The sequence below is a fragment of the Microplitis mediator genome, chromosome 7, assembly GCF_029852145.1.
Source record: "Microplitis mediator isolate UGA2020A chromosome 7, iyMicMedi2.1, whole genome shotgun sequence".
NCBI lineage: Eukaryota > Metazoa > Arthropoda > Insecta > Hymenoptera > Braconidae > Microplitis > Microplitis mediator.
In genome coordinates this window covers 13,693,923-13,718,047 of record NC_079975.1, presented here as the reverse complement: position 1 = coordinate 13,718,047, position 24,125 = coordinate 13,693,923, and the positions used below count along the sequence as shown (strand labels likewise).

Below are 24,125 nucleotides of genomic sequence, written 5' to 3'. Positions count from 1 at the left end.
AATACCGCAATTTTACAAAACGTCTACGGTAAAGTACTGCACTGTTACCACAACTTTACGGCGAAAATGCGGCATTTTTACCGTAAACTACCGTACTTTCACCGCAACATTGCCGCAAATTTACCGCAAATTTACGGCATTTCGCCGTAAATTACGGCAATTTACCGTAATTTGCCATAGATTGCCGTAATTTACTGTAATTCTGCTAGGCGCCGTAAATTACGGTAAATTGCGGTAAATCACTGTATTTACCGTGATTCGGACCCGCTAGGGGTGTAATTATATTGGGCCATTTTTTACATATATTTTTTTTTAACCGGAAATTAATTGGAAAAATAAGATTGTATATTATTGACTATTCAAAACAAAGTGAATCTGTCAAGTCGGAAACAGTGGATATACGACTGTAATTTGAATCAGCAAATCAGCTTCCTGACGACACATCACCGTACTGTCTAATTATATATCATCGAATCGTGGAGTAGAATTCAAAAAGCAATAGAAAAAACTAATATGAAGAACGTTCAATTTGATCCAACACCCACTATCTATTATATATGTTTTGTATTCAGACAAGCAAGGAAAGGTGATTGGAAGCAAGCAGCGAGAGGTCCATAATGACTTCGGCGTAGAACAGATAAATTAAATAGTATAATCGAACCTGTATCATTACAAAAATTACATGGTATTTAGAAATATAAATAAAACTACTTGATTTGTGAATAAAAGATTTTTTTGTTATTCTTTACCTTCATTAGAATAAGTTACAGTGTGAATTGAATGGATAAAAAAATTATTCAAGTTAAATTCATTATTATTACACTGGTAACAATTTTTTTTGTATGGATATGGACCAGTACTGTACTTTCCCTTAGAGTACTGTAGTGATCAATGCACCTAGTGTATCCAATGAAACTAGGATCCCCTTGCATGTGCATAAGGAGTTTTGACCAAGCCCTTCCGATTTCCTTTCTTGTAAATTGTAGAATATGAACAATTCGTCTAGGCATGCTATGTCTTGTGGAGCCATTTTCAGCGATCATTGTTGTTGGTAAGATTGCTGCAAGGACTCCAGCGAGAGCAATAGACCCCAAAAGTGAAGGAACCAACGGTTTATCTCCTGTACTGTCTAAAAGGCGCATGTATAGTTGGACGGATTTTTGCAATAACGTCTTAACTTATAAGGTTAGTTAAGACGTTATTGCAAAAATCCATCCAATTAGTCTTATCCAAATGCTTGTCTGTGAGATAACACACGGAAAAAAAATAGGTGCTGCAACAGGACGCAGTTCTGTGGGAGCAACAGGACAAAATCCTGTGAGAACAACGGGATAAAATCCTGTTGCAGCAACAGGATTTTCATGTTACTGCAACAAGACGAATCCTGTGAGAGTAACGGGATAAAATCCTGTTGCTCCCACAGGACTGCGTCCTGTTGCAGCATCTATTTTTTTTTCCATGCAGCATAATGAAAAATCATCCTCTTCTAAGTATTTGATGAATCTCATTTTTGTGAGATTGATAACTTTCACTGTATTAGGAATTATACCCTCGAGCCATCCTTTTTTCTCCTTACCCAAAACATACGCGTAAATAGTACCGCGAAGGATTTCCATCAACACGTTATTGGTGTCTAAGTACGAATTAGTACTATGATTCTAACTCATGTCGTGATTTCGTAGCCAGAAATCTTTGCTTTTCAACACTTCTTCTTCATCGTTATATTCTATCGATGGCTCAAACATGACTAACCCTGTACCAATCAGAAAATTATCTTTACCACGTAGTGAAACTGTAGCGAGCTCTTTCACAATAAATCTTCCGTCCATACTGTAAAACCAAGTGTGTAGTAGAAATTAACACACTTGCCGAATAACATTGAAATGCCATAAGCAATCTATAGATTTTTAACACACCGTGAAACGTGTTTTAAATGACTACAAAAAACTATAATTTTGTTTATGGCCTTAAACATAGAACACATTTAATATGTGTTAAAATAATACACTTGTAACACACTTGGTTTTAGAGTGCAGCGTGTAGAATCCTTTAGAGTCAACAAAAATATGTATAATTAACACTTTTTTAATAAGTCATACTGAATAGAAAGCACAATCCTACACCTAGTTTCATACCTTAATCCCCATTACGATTGAATGTCAAATTCCAAGAAAAATGCATCATCTTAAGAAAACTGCGCAGTAGGTGACGTGATATTTGCCGAAAATTGCATCATCCTGCAGAAACTGCGCAGTCGATGATGCCATATTCCTGGAACGTGATTCATCTAAGAAAACCTTCCAGAAACCTTGCGAAATAAGAAACACGATGTAGAGGGGGAAAAAGCTAAAAAAAGTAGAGGAAGAACTTGAAACGACGATATAGAGCTTGAAGTAGAAAGGGAGTAGCTAGAGAATGTGTCAAAAACTAGTGAAGACGTGCTCAAAATGGCAGCGTCGGCCGGTAAAGCAGCCAATTCTGGCTGCCATTCTACATTACCAACTACTACTCTTAACTACAACGCTGCCACTTTTAAACTTAATCCAAAAACATTTTTACATTTCGGTATAGTTTGTTTTTTTTTTATTGTGAAAAGTTGTACTCTATAGTTTCATCATTTTTCTGTTTGTCTAAATGTATACATGAGTGATGAGTAAAAATTGATAAATCGGACCATCTCTTACAATGACTTAATTAAATGTCCTTTAATATCATCCAAAATTAAACGAAATATACACAATTTATAATAAAAACAAAAGAAGAAATAAATATTAAGGTTCTATGTTATGTATCAATCAGAAGTAATGTATCATAGTCAAAATATAACTGAAATTTTTCATTTTGGATTGTCTAAGAGATGTAGTTTTTTGTTTGTCAACAAATTCCTGAATTTACACTGCGCAGCTTAGCTACATGGAACGTTTTTTGAATCATATTCTTTTAAGATTAATACATCAAAGCTTGATTCCACATTGCTGACTCACATAATCATGTAAGCATCTCCTCACATCTTGACTACTTTCGAACAGATCTAGCTTTAGAACTATTGTTAGAATAAAACAATTTAGTTTTCAATACTTTAACTATAAGAAAAAAAGGTTATTTAAAAATTCAAATTTTGATTAAGAATGTGTCCAATGATAAGTAAATGACCGATAAGTTCTTGTAGTAAAATGTTACGAAGGCTTCCTCACTTATATGGATTTATTTTTCTTTTATTAGGAACTATACCAAAATGCACATTTGAAATAAGCTTTCGAATGCCTTATGACATCATCACATCGAAGAGGAAGTCAATAGCAAACAAAAGTAAAGTGCAATAAGAAAACTAAAAGAAAAAATACGAGAAAAGATTCAATGGTTTTGATATAGATGGAGCTTTCGTGGCTATACGGGGTAATTGGCCCTTGGATCTGTTCCTTAAATGATCTGCAAGTTTTAGAAAGATCTGTTTGTTTGTTTTTTTTTACGCCAAACTTGATTGAAAATTTAAAAAGAGACGTGTGGGAGCCCCAAAGCGTGGCCCCTCGAAACGTATCTAACCCTGGCGAGCGCAATGTGGCAAAGTGGCGGAATGGGCGCCCACGCCGTCAACAATCCATGGATGAAGTTAATGGGCATTATGCACAAAGACAGAAGACATCACGAGTCTGGTGGAACTTCAAGTGGACAAGGACAGATGATGGTTGGCACAAATGACCGGGGACAAGCTCAGTAAGTCAAAAAAATTTTTTTTTACAATTAATATATACTTTCTCAAAAATGCTATAGAGTAATAGATATGAACACTGTTAAAAAGAATGTAAGCGTCCGAAAATTTAAGTTAAAACAAAAAATTTAGAGAAAAGAGATTTTTTTAATTTAAAAAAATTAAATTGTTAATACACAACATCGATTAATGTATCATAGTTGCTCATAGAATCGATAATAATTCAAATGAAATTTTAAAAACTTGAAAAAAAAAATTGACATTCTCCGTAACTAAAGGTTTTTTCCGATCGGTATTTTAAATAAAAGTATCAAATGAAGAAATATATTAAACCTTATATCCAGAAATCAGACGAAATTTCTCACTACAATAATATATCGAAAAAATATGAGTAATAGCAGATTCTTATAAATGTAAGAAACATTTGTTCCAAAATTCGAGTCGGTAAGTTTGGCATTTAAAGAACAGGAGTATTTTTATCTTTGACCCTATCAGTATTTCCCTCGAAATCGGATTTTGAGATAAATTCTAGCAATGGCAAATTCTTATGAATGAAAAGAGCATTTATTGTAAAGTTTAGGTCTGTAAGTTCCATAGTTAAAAAATGTATCTCTTATCTTTGAACCCACCCTCCTCAAAGGAGCACTTTGAGAAAAATTCTAGTAATGGCGAATTCTTATGAATAAAAAAAAAAAACGTTTGTTGCAAAGTTAAAGTATATAGGTTTCATAGTTATAAAAGCGGTAGTATTACTATCTTTAACCCCACCACAACCTTCCTCCAAGTTAGATTTCGATAAAAATACCAATAACGGTACATTCTTAAAAATGTAAGGAAAATTTACTCAAAAGTTAAAATCTGCAATCTGTCAATATAGAAACAACTGACATCCAAATGCTTATTCAAGATGATAATAAAAAACAAATAAAAACAGTGACTTTTAAAATTCATTTTTTTTTTTTTTTCATGCTTAGCATACTATTTATCGACATAACATGTAGTCTGTAACTTGTACGATCGCATGTTCTTACTCTACCCCAAGTTTTATTATAATTGGTCAAGCTGTTCGTAAGTTTTAAGAAGACATACACACAGAGATACAGATAGGCAGACAGACAAACATAGTAAAAATATATGTGTGTATCTGTGTATTTTTAAGGCAAATGTAACTTTACTGTTCTTTATTCGAATATGATTATCAATATTCTCCGTCCATTGTCACTTAACTTACTGCAAATGAATATAATACTTGATAAATCAATAATTCACGAAATCTAAATGAATATCCAGTAGATTCCATACAATACGCACATGCTACAATCGAAACATTTAGATTTATGAATAATATCGATTTTTTGAAGTAAATTTATATTTCATTAGAATAAATATCAAGTTTCATCCAATTTTTGTCATTATTTTTTCAATATGAGCGATTTTTTACTCCACATGAATATATAAATATTTTGATTGAATAATTATATAATCGTATCACAGATCCGTTTTTTCTACAAAAATACAACTGAACTCGTTTCGAATACCGATCACAATTTAACTATTAGAAAGTTATCAGAAATTAGTGAATATCTTCTTTAATTATCCATTATAGTAGCAAAATCCTTATCATAAATTAAGTCTATTTTTTCATTTCAATAAAAATTTTTATTATTAATTTATGATTAACACGTTTTTCTTAATGAAGTAATATTTAGTCAAAACTGCAAATTTTTGTACTAAGTATTCTACAACACAAGAGTGGTGTAGGATTTATGGAGAGTATTGATCCCGCTTAGTCCCTTATAGTGAGATAGTTTCGTGGTTCTGTTATATTTAACGCGAGATTTACTGTAATCAATATAGCTTTTGAATATTTTTATATATTTAATAAAAAAAGATTTCCTGTTATTTAAGGATTTTTCTTATAGCATCATAATTTTTTCAATTTCTATCACAAAACTACATATTTCCATTTAATATTCAAAAATTTTCTTCAACAATTAAATGGTTCTTCAAAAGATTTTTCTTGAATAAGAAAAGTTATATTTTATCGGTTTTTTAAACACTATCATAGTTTTTGGATGACCTATTCTTATGACCCTATTTTTTTGATTATTTTCCTATTGCTGTTAATGATTCCTGATATGGCGCGTGCTTAACTCTGGTGGCACTCATAACAGTCATGCGCATGACATCCCTAGAGCATGGCGAAATTTCTGTATTTCCGAGACTACGTAACATAAATGCACAGTTTTCATATGATGTGCCACTTGATAAAAAAAATTCCTATTGAAGCTTTTATTATTCATGAAGTTAAATTTCCCGAACACATGCTATTATATGTTTTATTAAATATCATAAATAAACTTATTATCAGAAATGTGGAATAAGAAACCAACATTCTATATCAATATATGTGTGCTATTATGGTGATACGCGGATTGTTGTTATAATCGTTTTCGAAACTTCAAAAGTCTCTCATATCTGCAACGGTAGCAACCCTGTTGTGAAAGTATTTGATCACCAATGATTTCGCATCTAGTACGAAAAGCTTACATACAGTGATATTGAAGATTTCACATTATTACAAAAAAATAATAGTTTATTGTTGAATTCAACGATTAGCATGACTATTGGATACAGACGCTGATTAAGAACAAATTTTGAGTATCACTCTTGATAGAGACAGTCAGTCAACAAATAGAGGAATATAAGTTTTTAATAATAAAAAAAAAAATATCATAGCAAAGACGCATGACGACAAGAGAGATAAAAGCCGATGAGGGGATGCGAAGCAGGTGGGAGTTGCGCACAGTTGAAGGGAACAAGCAAACTGGTTAGCTATCAAGCGAGTAGCACACCAGAGCTTTTTGAGATCTGCGAATATTTTTCGATGATCCTCAATCAAAAATTGTAAATGAAATCAACGAAAAAGGAAGTGTAAAAAACCGTTGACTCTGTTGCTAAAAGTGTATAAGTTAAAAATTTTTATGAAGATTACTGCAGAATTTGAAAAAAATTTAATAAAAATCGTAAAATATGGGGAGTATGCGCCGTTAGTTTCACTGATTTATAAGCTGTTTAATGTGTCAAGAAATTATGTAGGTATATGTTAGATTCGTATATAATAGAAGTGTTTAATGCTTGCTTCCATTTTTCTTGCTAATTGTTAAAAGATTTAAGCTACAAAATATGTTTGAAATAAATAATTCCGAGAAGAAAGTTTAGTTCTGAGTGATTTAAAAATAAGAAAGATTAGTTAGATTTGTGAGGGTTATTTATTCCGACAATAAGAAAAGTGAAGTAGTATATTAAATAAAATAGTCATAATGATATTTAAAGCGAAAATAGTGAAGTAATGATATTTGTTCACCTGTGCAGTGATTAGACAGAATTAAACTCGTTCTGACACGAAAAATACATTTAAAGTGATGCCATAAAATTCTTGTGATACTAGGTGAAACAAATCTATTCGTTTTTTTATACTAATCGAATGAATGAAATTGTTTTTTTGACGCATCAGAATCTTGCAGTGATCACCCATGCAAAATAATATTAGAACAATGATACCCCAAAAATATAAACAGAAATATAATAAATTTTTAAAACTATTGTTTCTAAAATGTTCTTATGAAATACTTTTATCTAGTTGAGAGGACAATAAAAACGCCTATAGCGACAAGGTCATCATTGACGTCCTTTCGAATGTCATAAAAAAATATGTAAAAAATGAGTTATTATTTTTCTCAACGAACTATGAAACCGCAATGACTTCAAAGGCTAATAGTTGTTGCTAAAACAGCTTGCTAACTGCAAAGGGTAGGAGAATACAGTACTTGAAAACATGAACTTCGGGAGGGGGAGAAACCCCCTCTCGTAACTGCTGCGAAGCGCCAAGATTTCCCGCATCGAGTTTATCGAAAAATGGGGGCTAACCCCTGTCCTCAGACCGAGGCAGGATCCATGCCCCCACCGGAATGGTGCGGAGGAACACGGCGATGCAAGGTATATTTAATGATTGTTGTTTGAAATTAAATACCTGATAAATATTTTGACGGAAACAAATAATCCACAATTGCAAGTAAATGTTACTTTATTCATGTAAATATGTTAATAACATAGTAGCGATAAATTTTTTTATTTAATCACGTAAATAATCTTACTTCATTTATCACAATCACTTCGCTATCATTGTCAATGATTCAAAGGACGAGTTGCTTATTTCACATAATTTTCTGATGATTAGAATATTTTATACATTGAAGATCAGATCAGCAATTCTTTTATCAAGCAAACAGAAACTTGTTACAATTATAAAAATGTTTCATTGGGATATTTCTTCAATTATGCTAAGTACGAAGTCACTTACATAAAACAAATTATTCCAGAGACTCGGTAACATTTGATACTTTTTGCATTCGTCATTGTACCATATATATATATAGGGGAGGGAGGGGCAAAAAGGGGTACTTAAGGAAATACCAAGTTTTCGAGGACTCAAATACGCTAAATCGTTTTTTTTTTTAATAATATTCAAAGTAAATAGAAGAAATTTTCAGTTACGTTGAAAAAAAAAAAAATTTCGTTTCTCCGGGCAAAGTGGAGTACCCCCTAAAAAAGGAAAAAAAAAGAAAATTTCTGGATTTTAAACGAATTTGATTAAGTTGAATTTTTTTGTAAGTAATTTACATGAAGAAAAATTATATTTTACATGTTTATTGGATACAAAAGAAGAAAAAAAATTTTTAATAGTTTTTATCATAAAACAAACGTCATTAATATTTTTCAACTGACAATTGATTTTTGAAAAAGTTTACCGAAAAAAATTAGAAGTAACGCTTAATTATATTTACAGAAGTGAGATTGGAATGTTTAAAAACCATTTAAAATATAAAATTTTTTTATCAAATTTTGGGGGTACCCCGTTTTGCCCCCCTTTCCCCTATATATATATATATTTATATATATATACGGAGACACAGTCGTGTCTCCCACCAAGTACACGTTCAAACACATATAGACGTATGCGAATACAGGGGCGGCGCGAGATGACCGTGTCTCTATATCAGAGTCAGATACCTGCTTAACTTCACTCATATATCAAACTGATAATTATTGGTAAATCCGTCATATTAATATTTTTCATCTATTTATTTATAAAAAAAGTATCCTATTTCTATCAAATTCACTCACAATTTGCTTCCTCTAATGATTTATTAAAAAAAGAAAAATTTCGCTGGCACTGATTTAGGGATCTCAAAGAGGAAATTCAGTTTTTAGCGTCATTCTCGCCTTTCAGCTATGTTCATGTCATAATATAACATGAAAGTACACAGTTAGAAATTTTGTGTACTTGTGTAAAAAAATTATTTGGTTAAATTTTTTGTGTTGATTTTTAACACAGAAATCTGTTAATTCAACGCAAACCGTTTGTGTTATTTTACCTTAACAGATTTTTAACAGATGTTAAATGATTGGAAAATCTAGAATGTAACACATTTCTTGTATTATTCGAAAACTAACACAAAATTTGTGTTGTTTGACTAAACGTTTCCGCGCGATTCTTCATTACTATAACCAAGCAAAGCATTGTAGCAGCATTGTCTGCCGGGAAATTTGGATTATAATTTATTTACAATTAAATAAATACATTTTGAAATTAAATTTAGATAACTTTCATACCTTTTTGACCTGGTTCTATTGTTCGCTCAATTAGCATAAGTTCTACTAAGGGTAGATCAGTATATTCGAGTTGGTTAGGTAATGTGCTTATGTTTATTAGTTTATTTTAACACGAAAAATGTGTTAAATTTACACAAATGTTCTGTTAAATGTACACAAATTTTCTGTCAAAAGAATAGATTTTATGTGTTCAATTTCATTTAACATAAAATTTGTGTTAAAGATCAACACAAACGCAATGTGTTAAATTAACACAAAAATTTGTGTAGACCGTTTGCAACAGACGATTTGTGTTGAATTAAACACAAAATTTCTAACTGTGTAGCAGGTCAAAAATATTTTATGTTAAAAATCGTTCCAGGTCAGCAACTTAACGGGATTATTTCTCTACAGTATGTATATTATATACACAGATTTTTCGCACACCAACTATAAATATTGGCCGGGCCGTACTAACCGAATTTGTAAATTTAGGTCTTCTTTTAATTTTATTAATCAATTGTTATAGAAATTTTGATAGCTTCCGAAAAAGTGTGTCTTACACACTTTTTCGGAAAATTTTCATCATTCGAGTGATGTAATTACTCTAAACGTAATTAGAAAAGTAAGATAAGAAAATTCGGTTACTACTACGCACCCTTAATATGGAGGTTAACATCAGTATTACTGCCCTCGATTAGAAAATACAATTTGTGATGATTAAAAACGATTGAAAATTTAATCATCTTTAATACTCATAATAATCATGGATTTTCACATTTAATCATCTCGAATCATCAAAAGATTACACAGAAAAATATAAACTTTAAAAATTAGTGTTTGAAATTATAATCCGGAACCTGGGTGTCAATATGGGGAATTTTAACATTAAAAATAATAAATTTTACAATACGTGTCGTCAATTTTTTAAGTATCCGTTACAATTTTTAAAGTTCAAATAGTAATTTTTCTTGTATAGACAATAAATTTTAATAATCGAAAAAAAAAAATAACGTTGCCAGGGACTTTTTTAGCTTCATGTACCCCCAATAACCTTCCAAATTTTTAAATTGATCCATCGAATCGTTTTTCGGGGTGGATTGATCAAAGTTTTGAAAAACAATTAAAGGAACAACTTTTGTTCCTTTAATTGTGTAATCATAATCAAAATGAAAAAATGATTTTTTTTCGACTTTTCTTAAATTTTTGCGTTCGTTACTCAGCAAATGCAAGAAATAGACAAAAAAAGAAAAAATGTCAAAAAAAAAATTTTGATCACAAAAAAACAAGTTGCAATTTTTTTTTTTTCTTTGATTTTTTTTGACATTTTTTGGGAATTTTTTCGTCTTTTATCTTTTTCTTGCATTTGCTGAGTAACGAACGCAAAAATTCAACGCAAGCTCTTAAAATCGATCAAAACACTATTTTTTTAGGAGCTTGGCATTAAAATGGAAATAACTACCCGCATGAAAAAAGTTTATATGTGAAAACATATATGATAGAATATATGAATATTATAATGTGATATATTGTACAATATATAAAATAATATTTATATTTTTGCCGTATTAATATATGATAATATATTGAAAAAAAATATATTGCTAGAATATATTATCAATATATTTATCAATATATGACTTTTTATGTATGTTTTACATATATATTTTAATATATCTTTTTTATATTGATATATTATATTGAAAGTAGTATATTAATTAATATATAGTATTTTTTATATTTTTTATATATGTTTTCCAATATATTGCAAAATATATGGTTTCCAATATATTGTAAAATATATGGCACTTTTTTTACTTTTTTTAGGTTATTGCCAGTAAATATAAGGTCAATAAAAAGAAGGAGAAAAAATAATAAATTTGACTTTTTTTGTGGAATTGTGTAGAAATTGAAAAAGTATATTGAAAAAATAAAATTTTCAATATATTGCGAAAAATATAAGTTTTAATATACTGGAAAAATATAATTCCAATATACCGCGAACCATATATTTAATCATATAAATTCTTTCATATATAATCAATTATATAGAGACCATATACCACTAATTATATGAGTCAAAATATATGGATATATATATCAAGTTTATTATATTATTCTTATAAATTATATATATACTATCCATATATGATAAGAATATATTGAGCATTATATGAGATAATATATATAGAAAAATACAAAACATTATATACAAGTAAATATATTATGATAAATATATAATCCAATATATGTAAAAAACATATATTTTTCAATATAGATATTTTTGCCGCTATATATTTATCACATAGTCACCATATATTTTTTTATATACTTTTAACAATATATAGCTTTTCCATGCGGGTAGAGGGGGAACTCAACAGTAGTGCTCAACTGATATCGGCTCTCCAAGCACGGTACAACTGTTCTAACCTTATTATTTTTCGATCAATTTCCAGTTGGCACCGCCGATTTGGCTAATTTCTGTGGGTTAAGGTGGGAAACAGCGTAGCTCGTAGTGGGGGTCAAGACTGAGAGGACACTCCGGGTTAATGGACTTCGACTGTGTATAAAATATTTAAAATACAAAATACTCACTATGTTGATTTATAAGCATTCTTATTGAAACTCTCGACATGAAAAATCTGTCTAAGAAGTATTGAATATTGCTTTCCATTTGCACATCGACATCATGAGACTCTTTCAGCTCAAGAATACCCTTTGCCATTACTTCTACCGTATCTGAATGACGATTTCGTATTTTGATAAGTGCTTGACAAAATCTATTGAAATTATGTATATATACATATATATACATACATTTTAGGGTAGGCCAAAAAATCAATTATTTTTATTTTTTTTTTTAAGACTGTGGAAGTATTGTTAGAATGACGAGAAAAAATTCTGTTAAATTTAAGCTCAATATTAATTTTAACAACTGACTTATCGCAATTTTATATTTTTCATTCAAATAATATGGGAATTGTGTAACTAGGAAATTGAACGTTTGATAAAAAAATGAATCTTAAAATTTTGATAAATTTGATTGTTCAAAGCTATGAAGGGTTCAAGTTTAATTCATAGTAAATGTCAATATTATTTAGCTTTTCCGACGATACGATCAATTTTTTGACAAAATATCATAGGAATTTTTTGTAGATAATTTTGTTTTCCTTAAATTATCTCTTACGAAGTTATCGAAATTTTGAGATGTTCTATAGTTAAACGCCGTATTACTTAAGAAATCGTGTTGCGACTGATTTTGGTTGATTAGAAAATTAAAAATGACAGATTTTTTTAACTAGAATCGATTTCTTTATCAATCTCGAGTAAAATGAAACTCCATTCTTATTTAAAAGAAAATTGACAATTAATCGTATTTACTTTCCCTGATTAAAAATACTCATTGAAAAGTTTTGAAAATTATTTCAATTCTTTTTAATCCATACGAAGATTTTGAAAAATATTAAACGGAATTGAAATTTTGATCATTTGAATATTTTCTGATTATTGAAATGGAATTCAAAAGTATTGAAAAGAATTCAATCTTTCATCATTTCAATACCTTCCAATTCCAAACTATTTTGCAATTGAAAAAAATTTAGAAAGATTTGAAAATGTGAATTCATTTTAATTAATTTCAATTCAAGTCATAACTCGAAATATGGAACTGTTTTAGTATTGATAAAGATTCAGAAAAATTGAAAATTCTCAATTTCTTTCAATTCTTTTCAATCCTACACTCGATCCAAAATATGGAACTATTTTGAAATTGAGAAGGATTCAGAAAGATTGGAAAATGTCAATTCATTTTAATTTATTTGAACTCAAGTCATAATTGGAAATATTGAACTATTTTGGTATTAAGGGAAATTCAGAAAGATTGAAAACTGTCAATTTATTCGAATTTTTTTCAATTCTTTGGAAGTTTAGAAATTCTTATATTATTTTTAGATTCAATAGAATTGAAAAGTATTAATTTTATATCCAGATGAAAACCTTGTGGAATAGGATTTATTCAAAAGAATTCAATTCTCATCTTTTTCAATACTTTTCGATAAGTATTTTTAATCAGGGTTTGCTCAGAAAACTATGTCAAAAATTTAGTTAAATATTCCGGCGAAAAAATAAAATTAATTGTCAATTTTCTTTTAAAGAACAGGGTTTCATTTTACTCAAAATTGATGAAGAAATCGCTTCTGGTTAAAAAATCTGTCATTTTTAATTTTCTAATCAACCAAAATCAGTCGGAACATGATTTCTTAAGTAAATCGGCGTTCAAATGCAAATAACTATAGAACGTCTCAAAATTTCGATAACTTCGTAAGAGATAATTTAAGGGGAATAAAATTATCTACAAAAAAAGTCCTATGACATTTTGTCAAAAAATTGATAGTATCGTCGGAAAAGCTAAATAATATTGAAATTTACTATGAATTAAATTTTAACCCTTAATAGCTTTGAAGAATCAAATTTACCAAAATGTTAAGAGACTTTTTTTATAGAACGTTTTATTTCCCGCATGAAAAAACTTTATATGTGAAAACATATATGATAGAATATATGAATATTATAATGTGATATATTGTACGATATATAAAATAATATTTATATTTTTGCCGTATTAATATATGATAATATATTGAAAAAAATATATTGCTAGAATATATTATCAATATATTTATCAATATATGACTTTTTATATATGTTTTACATATATATTTTAATATATTTTTTTTATATTGATATATTATATTGAAAGTAGTATATTAATTAATATATAGTATTTATTATATTTTTTATACATGTTTTCCAATATATTGCAAAATATATGGTTTCCAATATATTGTAAAATATATGGCACTTTTTTTACTTTTCTTAGGTTATTGCCAGTAAATATAAGGTCAATGAAAAGAAGGAGAAAAAATAATAAATTTGACTTTTTTTTGTGGAATTGTGTAGAAATTGAAAAAGTATATTGAAAAAATAAAATTTTCAATATATTGCGAAAAATATAAGTTTTGATATACTGGAAAAATATAATTCCAATATACCGCGAACCATATATTTAATCATATAAATTATTTCATATATAATCAATTATATAGAGACCATATACCACTAATTACATGAGTCAAAATATATGGATATATATATCAAGTTTATTATATTATACTTATAAATTATATAGATACTATCCATATATGATAAGAATATATTGAGCATTATATGAGATAATATATATAGAAAAATACAAAACATTATATACAAGTAAATATATTATGATAAATATATAATCCAATATATGTAAAAAACATATATTTTTCAATATAGATATTTTTGCCGCTATATATTTATCACATATTCACCATATATTTTTTTATATACTTTTAACAATATATAGCTTTTCCATGCGGGTAGAAAACAATGCAGAATTTAAAAAAAATTTATTTGAGATAATTTGTAGGAAATAAAATTGTCTACAAAAAAGATCCTATAAAATTTTATGGTAAGTCCGATAGTTTCGCCGAAAACGTAAAAAGATCTCGAAATTTACTCTAACGTGACTTCAAGCTCCAATAACTTTTAACATGGATTTATCAAAAAATGATAAGACACTTTTTTTGTAGAACATTCAATTTTCTACAAAAAACTGTATTGAGAATTTCGGAATTCTCATTAGTTGACATGGTATAAAATTCAGAACAAGCAAAAACAAGTTCTTCGAATTGTATCAAACTTTGACGTCGGATATCTTGTGAATGGTTGAATTTATGGAAAAATCATAGAAGACCTTTTCTGTAGATCAGTAAATTTGCTACAAAGTGTTTTGGAAGAGATTTTTTGTATCTAGATTTTTTCGGAAGTTATGTATTTTTTTTACTGTTACTAAATGAAAAATCGAAAATTATCAACAGTCACCTCTAAATATCAATATTAGGAGCTCAAATTTTAACTGTCACCATATTTTAAGATACGCTTTCGATTTTTCAAAGTTCTTCAAAAAAAAAAAAAATAGTTGCTTACTTTGAAATAGTCTAATGATTATATATAATCATATCTACCCCCATATATAATTATGCATGACGTTAAATATAATCTATTCTGATCATGTCTGACCAATACATTATGTCTCGAAATATGTATAAAGCTATAATTTTGTAGTACATTTGATTCTCTACAAAATTGCTATTAATACCTTTTTTGTATGATGAACAGATCAATAGTTATGAGCTCTTAAAGTCTTATTATTCAAATTATTTACTTATAACAATTAAAATATTGATTATAAAAAAAAAGTTGAATGGTAATTTTGTAGTACATTTGATTTTCTACAAAATTGTCTCCATGACTTCTTCTGTTTGATGAACAGTTCAATAGTTACGAACTCTTGAAGTCTCATTATTTGAATTATTTACTTATAACAATTAAAGTATTGAGTATAGAGAAAACAGTTATTTGAAAATTTAGTGAAAATTCCCATACACTACGTATATACGCGGAAATTTTATCTTCCACAGCTCAATAAATTTGAGCTCCAAAAGTCTCAATTATAGATTGATTTAAATTATCAGTTTAACTTATTATCTGTTGAGAATAATTTGAATCAAGATTCTTTGGCACTATTTTAAGTATATGAAAAAACTCTTAAAAAGTCCCTCATATCATTAATAGTTGATTGTTTATTTACTTGTTCTATCACTTGATTACAAAAATCTAATCAAATAAATTTTTTTTTGTTCTAATTAAAAAAAATTTGTCTATCGATTGACCCTGCGGGCCAGCCCTAAAACTTCCTGCTATTTTAGAGCTCCTTGAGCTCGAAAACTATGTCGTGAATACATATTCGAGCTCTCCGAGCTCGAAAATACTTTTGGATGCCGTTCTTTTCGAAAAAAATAGTTTTTTACCATTTTTCCTCCAACGATATTTCTCGAACAAATTGACCGATTGAGATGATTGAGGCGGGAATCGACGCCGTTTTTTAAATTCTAGTGCTGATTAGATTTTGGAATTGAACGATCAAGTCATTTCTGAAAAATTTGAAAAAAAATGAAAAAAAAATGTTTTTTTTTTTTTTTTTGTATTTCTTCTATCTCTTAGAGTCCATTTGATCGATCGATTTGAAATTTTCAGAAAAGTTGACGGCCAACAAACTCTTTCGATTGTCACCTCAACCATCTCAATCGGTCAATTCATTCAAAAGATATCAAGAGTTTACATCCATACACACACACATACATACAGACACTCGGACATCTTTCTGAAAATAGTCAGAATAGCTTCCTAGGACCTCAAAACGTCAACATCTAATGAAAACTCGATTTTCGAAAATAGGGGTGAAACCAATAACTTCCCGAATTCAAAAAATTAACAATTTTCTGAGTGGGAAGTTGAAAAAATTATTTTTTAATTTCTATTCGGAGTATTCTAGCTGCTAGTACCTAATTCGTCGATAAATTTCGACGAATTAACTTACTTAGAGTAATTTATAAGTCTGAAAAATAGAAAATATACATACAGCAATAAATTAAATTATTGATATACTTTATTTTCACACTACTCAAAACTTTTAAGTCATAAAAATTTAAGCACAATGCATTTTACCTTATTTCATTTAAATCATTGTTTTTCATTGTCTGTGGATTAACTTTGAATAACATCAATTTTAAAGCTCACAGTTATTTAAAAAATACATAAATTTTATTTTAAAAAATTTTATAATAAAGATGATGTTTTTTTCATCTACAATTAATTTTTAAGATCAGGAAATATCATAGCATGATTTCAATAGATTCAAAATAACCAAAAACTAAGTAAGGATTTTGAAAGATAGTTGGCAATGTATTTTTGTAATTTTGAAAATTAAAATCCAACTCAACATCTTGACTAATGACATAAGTTGATATTTTTTAATTTGGTAAATGGAATTTTCATTAAAAATTATGCTTGAGTTTTTTTTAACTGCATGAAGAAATCGAAATTCGAATGTAAAATTCTTAACTTTTGGTAAACATCCGCAACAATTATCTTTAAAAAACGAAAAAATCATAAATAGCATACGTTAGTAATATTTAAGTGTCGGATACTCAGGGCGGCTGAGGCAGCCGTTCGGCACGCGCGTGGCTCGGGCGATCACCGAAGTTAAGTAGCATTGAGCATGGCCACTACTTGGCTGGGTGACCGTTTAGCCACGCGTTGGGTTCGAACGAAGGTCTCTGACCGTTAGGCGTGGGATGAAGATCCAGTGATCGGTAAAATGGGAATTTTATCGATCACTGGAGCTTCACCCAAACCGAAACTGTACTGGCTAGGTTTTCTCTGTGGTTTCCCTACGCCACTACACCTTCATTGCACAAGGAAGGTTGTAGGGCATCACCGTAATGATGCAGTACAGTATAAGCACAAGTCGGCCCACAGCCGCACAATGAAGGCAGAAAGAGAAGTAAAGCAGTTGCGATATAAAGGCAAAAAGTGTAAAAGGCCGTTACTACGGCTATATACTAGAAAACAATTAAATAAAAAAAAAAAAAAGTGTCGGATACTCCAAATAAAAATTAAAAACTAATTTTTTTTTTAATTAAAACAAAAAAAAATTTATTTGATTAGATTTTTGTAATCAAGGAATATAACAAGTAAATAAACAACCAACTATTAAAAATATGACGGACTTTTTACGAGTTTTTTCATATATTTAAAATAGTGCTGAAGAATCTTGATTCAAATTGTTCTCAACAGATAATAGGTTAAACTGATAATTTTAATAAATCTATAATTGAGACTTTTGGAGCTCAAATTTATTGAGCTGTGGAAGATAAAATTTCCGCGTATATACGTAGTGTATGGGAATTTTTACCGAATTTTCAAATAACTGTTATCTCTATACTCAATACTTTAATTGTTATAAGTAAATAATTCAAATAATGAGACTTCAAGAGTTCGTAACTATTGAACTGTTCATCATACAGAAGAAGTCATGGAGACAATTTTGTAGAAAATCAAATGTACTACAAAATTACCATTCAACTTTTTTTTTATAATCAATATTTTAATTGTTATAAGTAAATAATTTAAATAATAAGACTTCGAGAGCTCATAACTATTGATCTGTTCATCATACAAAAAAGGTCTTAATGGCAATTTTGTAGAGAATCAAATGTACTACAAAACTACTATACAACTTTTTTTTCTACAACCAACAGTTTAGTCTCCAGATGTAAAAATAACGAATTTTCGTAAAATTCGCATATTCTAACGTCATTAATAGACGAAATATTGAGTGCACAAATTTGATGCTCTGGACTTATTTGTAGACAATTTATTGCTTAAGAAGGTTCACTGATCAATAATGTCAAAAAAAAAAAATCTTCACAGTTTGCAGCCATAAATAATGTAAAAAAATAGTTTTCCCATGTTATTTAAATGGGAAAACTTTGAGATCGATGATGGACCTTTTAAAATTGAAATTAAGGGCTGAAATTTTAACCGAATTTTTTTTTTAAGCTGACAAACAAATTTTTCGTGGGAGAGTAAAAAAAAAATTATCGATTTTTTTTTTGCACACTCTAATATACATATATTCAATAATATGTCAATTTTTTAATATCCAAGTTATTAAATTTTTATTCTGTCAACTATCAATCAAACTTAAATCCTCAATACTTAAAAATGTTCAAAGGTTTCGGCAGCAATTTAAAAGTATAAAGTATCAATTTGATTATTTGAGTTAAGTAATGCCATAAACTTTTCTTAATTATAAGTAGACGGATTTTTGCAATAACGTCTTAACTAACCTTATAAGTTAAGACGTTGTTGCAAAAATCCGTCCAAGTGTAGAACAGACTAGAGGGTCAGACTACAATCCATCGATAACCAGAGTTAAGCAGCATCGGCATGGGACATTAATTGGACGGGTGCAATAAATAAAGGCAATAAATCCTAATTAAATTACTTAATTAATAATTTACAGATATTCTAAATGAGATTCTAAAAATGACTATATTCGTTCATGCATGGTTATATATAATCATATCTGTTCATATATAAACAGATCAAGTTATGTATGATTAGACATGGCCAATTTTTGGATCTGATCGTATATAGACAATTATGCAAGATCATATATGATTAGACAAAATCTTTTTTCATTGGGTTATCAATTGATTTAGGGTTTGCTTCAATATATTCCTTCACAACGTCTAACATGGCCAGATTCACTTATGCATCCGTTTGTAAAAAATCGGATTCCGACAATCGATAGTAAAACATCATTCATCGAATTAACTATAAAAAAAACTTCTTTATCTGCTTTAAAAGAGTTTAATTATTTATTACGACCATTGTTAACATTGAATGAATTTTTTGAACTACTTTTCATTTTTGATTTACACATGAAAAATAACCTCTTTCAATATTTATATTTATTTATTTGTTTACCTGTTAAATTCTTTCACTACTAGCCATTCTAATTAACTATATCACAAATATGCCAAGTTCACGTTTTACTTGCGCACCAGTGTAACCAACATTATTCTTCCAGCGCTAACCACCCTCGCGGTCCTGCAACCACCGTGGATCCACGGTGAAACCACCACATCGTGGACCCACCGTGGAACCACTGTGGATCCACCGTGGTTTCGTGACATTTCACCACAGTTGATCCACAGTGTATCCACGGTGAATCCACAGTGTATCCACGGTGAATCCACAGTGAATCCATGACAAAACCACGGTGGATCCACGGTGAATCCACGACAAAACCACGGTGGATCCACAGTGGATCCACAGTAGACCCATTGTGGATTCACCGTGGTTTTTCCGTCGATCCGCCGTGGATCCACAGTGGTTTTTCCGTGATTTTACCGTGGTTTGACGCGAGATCTTGACATGAATTTTTCAGTTGAAATAGTGATAAATGAAGACGTTTCTAAAAATCTAACTCAAGTAAAAAAATTTTTTCCGTAGTTTTACCGGATGAAAACGTAAAATGAATTTTTGTACGCGTGTAATTCAAATGGAAAAATAGAAATTCATTGAATCTCATTAAGAACTGAGATATAAAGCTGTGCTTTGAAGGGAATTTTTTTTTGCCTAAAAGCAGTTTTTTCTTTGGACCACTCTAGTATGTATAAATAATAGTGATACTTTACATAATTTTTTTATCGACTTAATTAACCTAAAATATGATGCAGCAATCATAAGACTTTTTTTTTGTCCAACTTTCTGTAAATAATAATTAACGTTACCTCGTTGATTTTCAACAACCTCACGAATAAAATTATCTATAACATTGTTTTGGAGTGATAACTTTTACGTAATTTTATTGATCAATTCCTGAAAACTAACTAGTAATTTTATTCAAACACGATATCAAATGTTGCAAAGCATGTAATAATTAGCTGATTTGCTCAAAAAATTCTGTGGACGAAGTCTTTCGAAATTCAAAAAATTTTTATCCCAATTTTCTTTTTAATTGTGTATTTGTTAATTAACAAAATTTGTAAAAATGAAAGTAAACAATAAAACCTCGATAATTCTTAATAATTAATTAAAGAATTAATAATTCTCTCTCTGAGATAATAAAATCATTTGGTTAAGTTAAGAAAATATTTATTTAATAGACAAATAAATTATTTTGCAGTGCCAACAACCCCAAATATTAAAGCAATATATTATTATATCAACTCTAATAAATATTACTTAGACACAAAAAAATGTATCCATTTAGAATAAATAAATATATATATATATATATATATATATATATATATATATATATATATATATATATATATATATATATATTTGTTCGAGATTAATGAATATATATTTAATCCTAATGATTATTGATTTAAAAAGTTTTGATGCTAGGCAGCAGCAGCGGAAGTAGTTCAGTGCTCACCACTAGATCGCGCCCACCTTTTGTAGTGTCCCTGGTAAGATACTTATTTCAGAAGTTATAAGTTCTGATCTTGAAGCAATCATGGAATGCGTTACTCGCTGAATGTTAGCAGAGAGATAATAATCCATTTTTGATAGTAATACAGGGGTATCTTGTATTACACTATGACATTAATGTTTTCTTGAAGTATTTTTGTCAAAGTACAAAAAATAAATTTTGAGGTGAGACCAAAATATACATACGCGCTTTCGCGCTAAGGCATGTGAAAATCGGTCTTCGGTCACTTACTATCAACCCAGCAAAGATGAATCTAGTTTATAGTAAATTTAATTTTTTAAGACTTATAGCTTCACATCGTAATTCAATTGTAGTTTCACTCTCGAATTTTTCATTTTTTTTATTTGATAGTTGGTAAAATCTATTTTTAGTTAGCGCTTATGTATTAAACGGTATAACTATACCATAAAAGTACGTTGAAAACGTACTGCAAACACGACAAAAAAACCATAAAACCACTATGAATCCACGGTGAAACCACCGTGGTTTCACCGTGGATCCACCGTGGATCCACCGTGGATTTATAGTGGATTTATAGTGGTTTCACCTTGGATCCACGGTGGTTGCACCGGGGATCCACGGTGGTTTCACCGTGGAACCACGGTGGATAAATGTCACGAAACCACGGTGGATCCACGATGGATCCACGGTGGATTTATTGTGGTTTCAAGACCGCGAGGGCATACATTTTAATAGATTTACTACGAGTGACAAATACTGTGACCAGGCATTAATGCTCCAAGCTGTACTTTACTATAACGATGAGAAAATATCTCACATCAGAGTTAATAAAATTTTTTTTATTTTTCTCTGGTTTGAAACGATTGAAATAATAGTATTGAAATCTGAATTAATATTAATTTTTTACAAGATAGAAAAAAAAAATCACGTATTCATTCCATTTGAAATTTAAAAGAAAGTTTGAGTTATTAATAAGCGTGAGAGAAAATCTCATAGCGAGAGTGCTGAAGGGTTAAATTTAGAGCTCTTAATATCAACATTAAGTACTTCCTGATTGCAATTTTCCATTTCCTATTGAAATAACATGGAAAAAAATTTTCTTTATATTGGAATTTTATAACTCATTATCGAATTATTGTATCGAAAAGGTCAATCACATTTTTTTGTTAAGAGTCGAAAGCTCTACAAAAACTGTCTCTTATAATTTTTCGACAAATTTACTCTTTCAAAAATTACTCAACGTCAAATTTAAATTCATGGCAAATTTTAGTATTATTTAACATTTCCGACAAAAATATCAGTTTTGACACAAAATATCGTAGGACTTTTTTGTAGACTATTTTGAGGCGGCAGAGGCAGCCGATCGGTTCTCATGTGGGTCGGGCGATCACTCAAGTTAAGCAGCATCGAGCATGGTCGCTGCTTGGTTGGGTGACCACCTTAGCCACGCGTTGAGCTTGAACGGAGGTGTCTGTGCGCTAGACGCAGTCTGAAGATCCAGTGATAGGTAAGATGGGAACTAAAATATCATCCTGATCCAAAATAACACAGTATAGTTTCTGGGCACCTGTTATAGTTTTTGCATGTTTGTATCTATTATTCAGTTCTTTTTCATACCTTTTATTTAAACTAAAAATAATTTACATTCATAAAAATTATGTATTTACTTAGGAACGGTTATCAGATAATTTTTTCCAAGCTTTTCTCTGAATTAAAAGCCCTAAATACAAAATAAAAACGCAGACCCGAGGCTTCACTCCATGAACTAGCGAAGTGCACTTCAATTTTTTGATAAATTCCATTCGTTTACGAAAAAAACTTGGACAATGTTCCCATTGACTGTACAAGTGCAACGAAGATAGTACCGTTCATCCACTTGAATGCGAATAGAGAAACAAATGAAAACGAGTCTTAATAAAAAAAACTCTGATTACTCGCTATAATGTATTCTATCATTTTCACAATGAAAAACTTGACGCATTGGAGGCAGAAATTTTATTTTTTATTTTTTCAGATCAGGCTCAAAATTTTTTTTACAACATACACTATTTTTGCCAGTGTTTTCAAGGAAAAAAATCTGTCTATCGGTTGACCCTGCGGGCCAGCCCCAAAACTTCCCGCTGTTTTCGAGCTCCTTGAGCTCGAAAACTTTGTCGTGAATACATTTTCGAGCTCTTCGAGCTCGAAAATACGTTTGTGTGCTGTTGTTTTCGAAAAAAAACGTTTTTCACCATTTTTTCTCCAACAATATCTCTCAAACGAATAAACCGATTGAGACGGTTGAGGTGGAAATCGACGCGTTTTATCAAGTTCTAAAGCTGATCAAATTTTGAATTCGATTTGTCGAGTCGTTTTTGAGATATTTCAGAAAAAATAAAAAAAAAAATTTTTTTTTAATTCTTTCGACAACGGTTTCTCTTGAACGAATGAACCGATTTTGATGGTTGAGGTGGCATTCGACGCGGCTTATAATGTTCTAGAGCCCAGTCCATTTTGGAATCAATCCATCGAGCACATTAAAAATTATCCAAAAAAAACATTGTTGAAAAAATTTTATTTTTTAAAAACATCTCTGAACGAGCCCTACCGATCAAGCTCAATTTCTCACGGCTTCAAGATATTGACAATCCGCGTTGAATGACACCTTAAAGTTCAAAATCGGTTCATCTGTTCAAAAGATACAGGTATTTACATACGTACGTACGTACATACATACATGCATACACTCGGACATCATCTTGAAATTAGTCAGAATAGCTTCCTAGGACCTCAAAACGTCGACATCTGATGGAAATTCGATTTTTCTTAAATCGGACCGAAACCAATAGCTTCCCGAATTTTTGA

The 24,125-nt window shown here is 29.7% G+C and overlaps 1 protein-coding gene across 2 annotated transcripts in view; it reads left to right on the top strand.

Moving 5' to 3' along the window:
* The first annotated feature begins 2,873 nt into the window (after positions 1-2,873).
* Positions 2,874-24,125, top strand: part of LOC130670926 (potassium voltage-gated channel protein Shaker) — a 108,064-nt gene continuing 86,812 nt past the window's right edge. The window contains exons 1-2 of one of the 2 annotated variants that reach the window (XR_008990452.1): positions 2,874-2,992; positions 3,223-3,714. Coding sequence is in view for 1 of the 2 variants with exons in the window: in XM_057474560.1 (XP_057330543.1) it covers positions 3,557-3,714 (158 nt within the window). In the remaining variant the exon portion in view is untranslated. The remainder of the gene's footprint in view (positions 2,993-3,222; positions 3,715-24,125) is intronic. The other variant, XM_057474560.1, reaches the window with a different exon arrangement.